This window comes from Euphorbia lathyris, chromosome 10 (genome assembly GCF_963576675.1).
Source record: "Euphorbia lathyris chromosome 10, ddEupLath1.1, whole genome shotgun sequence".
Taxonomy (NCBI): Eukaryota; Viridiplantae; Streptophyta; class Magnoliopsida; order Malpighiales; family Euphorbiaceae; genus Euphorbia; species Euphorbia lathyris.
Genome location: NC_088919.1, coordinates 59,244,937 through 59,250,024, shown reverse-complemented (window position 1 = coordinate 59,250,024; position 5,088 = coordinate 59,244,937). Strand labels below are relative to the sequence as shown.

Here is a 5,088-nt window from a genome sequence, read left to right as displayed (position 1 = left end):
TTAATTTTCAACTTTATTATTAAATCACAAAAAAATATGAAATCTCTTTTTTAAAACTACTTATATGTGCAATTGGTGTAGAATAAGAAATAAAATATCTATGTTTTTTAATAATATCTGAAATCGATCCAATTTGCCAATGTTAGGGTAAAATTGTTCTTAGTTGCCAGCGTTATGGGTAAAATTGCACCATTTTAGACATTAAAAGTAAAATTATTCCTAGTTGTAAACATTACGAGCATTTTTTCACATTTTTCCTTTATAATTTCATCGTTGATTAATTTAAAACATGTCCACAATTGAAATTGAATTAGTAATTACATGAGCTGACTGTAAATCTTACTATGATTTATTATCACAATTAAACACATTATTTCATATACAACTGGTACCTACTATTTTCATAGTTTAATTTTACTTTACTTTAATTTTTTAATATAAAATTATTAAAATAATAATTTTTATATACAAATATACTAGTTGGACGGGCTGGACTGAGCATGGGATTTAGTTTCCGTAGTTTGGTCCAGCTCGGTCCGAGCCCGATATAAAAAGAGTATGGGTTGGGATGGGCTTGGACATAGTAATTATATGATAAGCCCGGTTAGGTCCGGCCCAACTCATGAACAGGTTTAACAGCAACCACAATACCTATTAGCAAACAGTTAAATCAAACAGGCCCAAATCGATGCAAAAGGTGGTTAGCTAGTTAGCCTAACCTTAACTAACAATTCCAGAATTCCATATTGTGATATTCAATTTGATTAATATTCACCTACGTATACTTTCATTATCATGAAAAGGTAAGCAAAAAACCTAATTAATATTATTATTCCAATTAGAAAATCTCACTAATGAGAGGAGAGTAAACTATACATACACTTGCAGTAGCGAATACAGGATTACTCGATTAAGGGGACCGATTTTACACGTGTGTTCGGAAAAAAAAAAATTTGCTAAATCGAGCTTGTTTATTATTTTTTTTTTGTATGTATACGTGTTATAATTTGAATGGTCAAGAACCAATTTTAAGTATTAATGTACAATTTTTTAAAATTAAGCTAGATTTCATTTAATAGTCCTAACATATAAAAAAATTTGAATTTAGGGAGCGCTGAACATGCAAAAAAAATTAAATAATTGATTTCAGATGACCTACCAAACTAAAAAAATTAATAATTTGAATTTAAGTATGAGTGTTTTTAACCATCTCATCTAAATTTAAACACTGAAATATTACTACAGTCTATATAAACTAATATTAGGATGACCGAAACTATTTGTAACTATGGTGGTTCCGGCGGCCGGGGCCCACCCCTTTACACTTGTTAATCCTATTTATATATTTATTTAAAAACAAACTTGTAAAATGAATAGTTAAACTTTTTCTCTAGATCAATTACATTAATATTAAAATAATGATACAGGTGATAGTTCATATATGCAGTTGAATCTTTGCAAAACTATATATATTTCTCGAACTAATCAAATTAAAAAATACTAAAAATCTTCCAATCTTGATCTTAACAAAATATTATATTAACTTCTCCATTTCTCCTTCTAACATCTCTCCACACTCTCCACAATGGAAAACCCCCTCAACTCACTGAGTCACTCAACCCCAACTCACCTCTTCTCTATAACATTCTTCCTCCTCTTCACGTCCGCATGGAAATATTCTCATGCTGAGCTTCTTAATGGCTTCCGAGTCACACCCAATCCATCAATCTCCGAGTTCCAATCTCTTTTAAACGATTCAACAGGCAATTTCTCTTTCGGTTTCCTCCGAGTTAACAAGGTCCAACTCGCTCTCTCTGTTGTTCACTTCCCTTCTCTTGAACCACTCTGGCAGGTTAACCAAACCAATTTAGCTCGTTGGTCGGACCGGACCGAGTTAACCTTCAATGGCAGTTTGGTATTTTCCGATCCGCGCTCAGGGGTATTTTGGTCAAGTGAAACTGAAGGGGATAAAGTTGTTCTTCTCAATTCTTCCAATCTGCAAATAATAAAGTTGCAATCGCAACCTTTTCCTTCAGTGGTATGGCAAAGTTTCGATTATCCCGGAAATACCCTCGTGGAGAATCAGAATCTTACGTCGGAGATGTCTTTGGAATCTTCAAACGGGCTTTATTCTCTCCGGTTAGGAGTTGATTTCATGGCTTTATATGCTAAATTCGGGGAAGGAAATGGAGAAAACCAAATTTATTGGAAACATGACCCGCTTGAAGCTAGAGCGGTTATAATTGAAGGAAATGGGCCAATTCTAGCCCGGGTTGATCCGAATGGGTTTTTGGGTATGTTTCAATCGGAGAAAGCTCCGGTGGATATACAAGCATTTCGAAGTTACAATCTTCCGTTGAACAACTTCCTCATACTCCGGCTAGAATCCGACGGGAATCTCAAGGGGTATTTATGGAACGGGTCGGATTGGGTACTGGATTATCAAGCAATATCCGATATATGCCAATTACCTAACCCATGTGGACCCTACAGTTTATGCAAACCCGGGTTGGGTTGTTCGTGTTTGGATACCCGAACTGAGTATAGCTCCGGCACGTGTTTCGCGGTGGATCAAGAGTCTGGTGATCTCTGCAGCAACGGAGAAGCTAAAACCCAAAACGACAATGGCTTCTGGGTTTTGAGAAAGGGGGGAGTTGACTTGCCGTTTAAGGAGTTAATGACCTATAAAACGGCGCCGTCGCAAGGACAGTGCGAGAGTTTATGTGAAAGCAATTGTAGCTGTTGGGGCACCGTTTACAGTAACGGATCCGGGTACTGTTATTCCTTGGATTACCCGATCCAAACGTTGTTGGGTGTGGCTGATGAGAGTAAAGTAGGGTACTTTAAAATGAGGGAAAGGAAAAATCGGAGAAAAATTGGGGTCGGTGAAGGAATAATGATCGGGTCGGGTTTGATTTTAATTGGAGGGATCGGGTTTGGGAGTTATCGGGTTTGGAAGAGGAAAAGAGGGGTGGAGGAAGATGGGATAATACCCGGTCCGTATAAGAATCTCGGGTCGGATAGTTTTAGATCCATTGAAATGGGTAGTAGATAATGACGTAAGGGATGACGTCATTAAAAGAGGGTAAGGTGGGGTAGGGTTTGACTTTGACCGACAAAATGAAGAACAGAGGATCATATGGCTAACTTTTAGGTTGTGGGTGATGTTGACTTTTGAAACATGGAGACAAGTTGATATAATGTATTATGACTGTACAGTGAGTACTTCTAGATATTTTCATGTACCACACGTGACTTTTTTTTTTTTTTTTAAATTGATTGAAGATTTTGTATTTTTATTTTTTAATTGGATTTTTTGGCAGATTAATTTTAAAATATATGAACAATTTTTGTTTGAATAGGTTCTTGTGCTATTATATATATAAAAATTATTGGTGCCTTTGTTTACTTTGTTTTTTTACAAAGTAAGCTTTACTTTGTTTTTTCTATCATTCGATGAGTTTATTTTATCAAAATTCATTACCATCCAATGGTGGAAAAAACAAAATAAAAACCAAAATAAGCATAGTCTAACCCATAAAGTCCTTATCAATATAAAATGTAAAAACATGATGAAATTATATTAAACGAATCAAACACGTAGATCAATTGTCATGTATTACAATGGGAATCTTCGGATCTATCAATGACTACCATAGAAATTCTCCCATGTAGGGAAATACTAATCCATTTCGATAGTGAAATAAAAAAAAACTAATCCAAAAAATCGGGTGCCAATTTGATTGATGAGTAAAGATTCAGAGAAAGGTGAAGAAGCAATTCTATTTTTAAGAACAAATCCCAGAAAACCATAGAGAATTGAGAAATAAAATTCAATTGAGAAGATGATCTTTATGACATGTTTTACATAGAAAACGAGGAAAGAGAATTTGACTATAATTTAGCATTGATAAGAGGCCTATATATACTTTATATGCTAAATTTTAGTTTCTTATTTTGTGTGAATTGGGCTAGAACGCCATAGTAATGGAGGAGCATAATTTTATACCTTAATAAAAAAAGTTAGAGTCCAATATCATAAATTTTAAATTTTAATTAATATATATTATACTCGTAATTTATAAAACTTTGTGCTTGAATATTAAAAAAAATGATTTAATTATTTTGACTAATTGATAATTTTTGGAAAGTGAATTTCCCAATTTTTTAAATTCCAGCTGAACCAGGCTCAAGCCCAATTAAAGTTATTGCGGAATGGGCTTAACTTGAACTGGATATTTTGGGTGTGTAAGCTTATGGAGCCCAGACCCATGAACACAAAATTGAAAATTAAAACAAAAAAACAAATTGTTGAGAGTGGGATTTGAACCCACGCCCTTTCGGACCAGAACCTTAATCTGGCGCCTTAGACCAACTCGGCCATCTCAACTCGATGTTTATGAATCGTTATTTAATTATATTATTATTATTTTCTCTCAGTGGCATCTTTGAGTGCGGTAGGGGGTAGCCCAATTGGGTCTACTACTGTGACACAATAAACATGGATCACATTTCGAGTTTTTAAATTATAATTTTGTTTGTCTTAATTAATTAGTCTTCATTTGAACAAATATCATTAGTGAAATTTAAAAAGACTTCTCTTTTTTATTTTTTTTATTTTTGAGATTGTTAGCTATTAAATTGGGTAAATTGTATCCACGGTAATTGAAGTTTGAGGTTTTAATAAAGTTATTGAATTTTTGTTTTTATTTCAATGAGGTTATTCTGACCAATTTGGATAGAAATATCATTAGAATAGTAAAGATTCCTCCTCCCTTAACCAAAGGTCCAGGGATCGATCTTTGTCTTTGGGAATGGAAAAAATTTCTGTGACCAGTAGTCCCACCCATAAAGGTGCAAACCATCTGCGAAAGTGAATAGTCACCGCTGTCTGCGGTGGATACACTTACGGACAAAAAAAAAGATAGAAATATCATTAGAATAGTCTTGTAGCAATCATGTTAGAAAAGACCGAGTATAACATGATAATAACGTAACCAATAAATAAGTAAATATGATTTCTATTTATTTAACCCAACTGCTTAAAATTGTCATGTGTCAAAAAAAAAAAATTTGGTTAGATATATT

General features: G+C 33.9%; 1 protein-coding gene and 1 non-coding gene across 2 annotated transcripts; one reads left to right on the top strand and one right to left on the bottom strand.

The window, feature by feature from the left end:
• The first annotated feature begins 1,498 nt into the window (after positions 1 to 1,498).
• LOC136209846 (PAN domain-containing protein At5g03700) lies at positions 1,499 to 3,367 on the top strand. Its single transcript, XM_066001445.1, has one exon. The coding sequence runs from the start codon at positions 1,586 to 1,588 to the stop codon at positions 3,053 to 3,055; it is 1,470 nt and encodes a 489-aa protein (XP_065857517.1). The 5' UTR covers positions 1,499 to 1,585; the 3' UTR covers positions 3,056 to 3,367.
• Positions 3,368 to 4,309: 942 nt separating this feature from the next.
• Positions 4,310 to 4,390, bottom strand: TRNAL-AAG (transfer RNA leucine (anticodon AAG)). Its single transcript has one exon. It is a non-coding gene; the product is annotated as a tRNA-Leu (tRNA).
• Between the last annotated feature and the right edge of the window lie 698 nt (positions 4,391 to 5,088).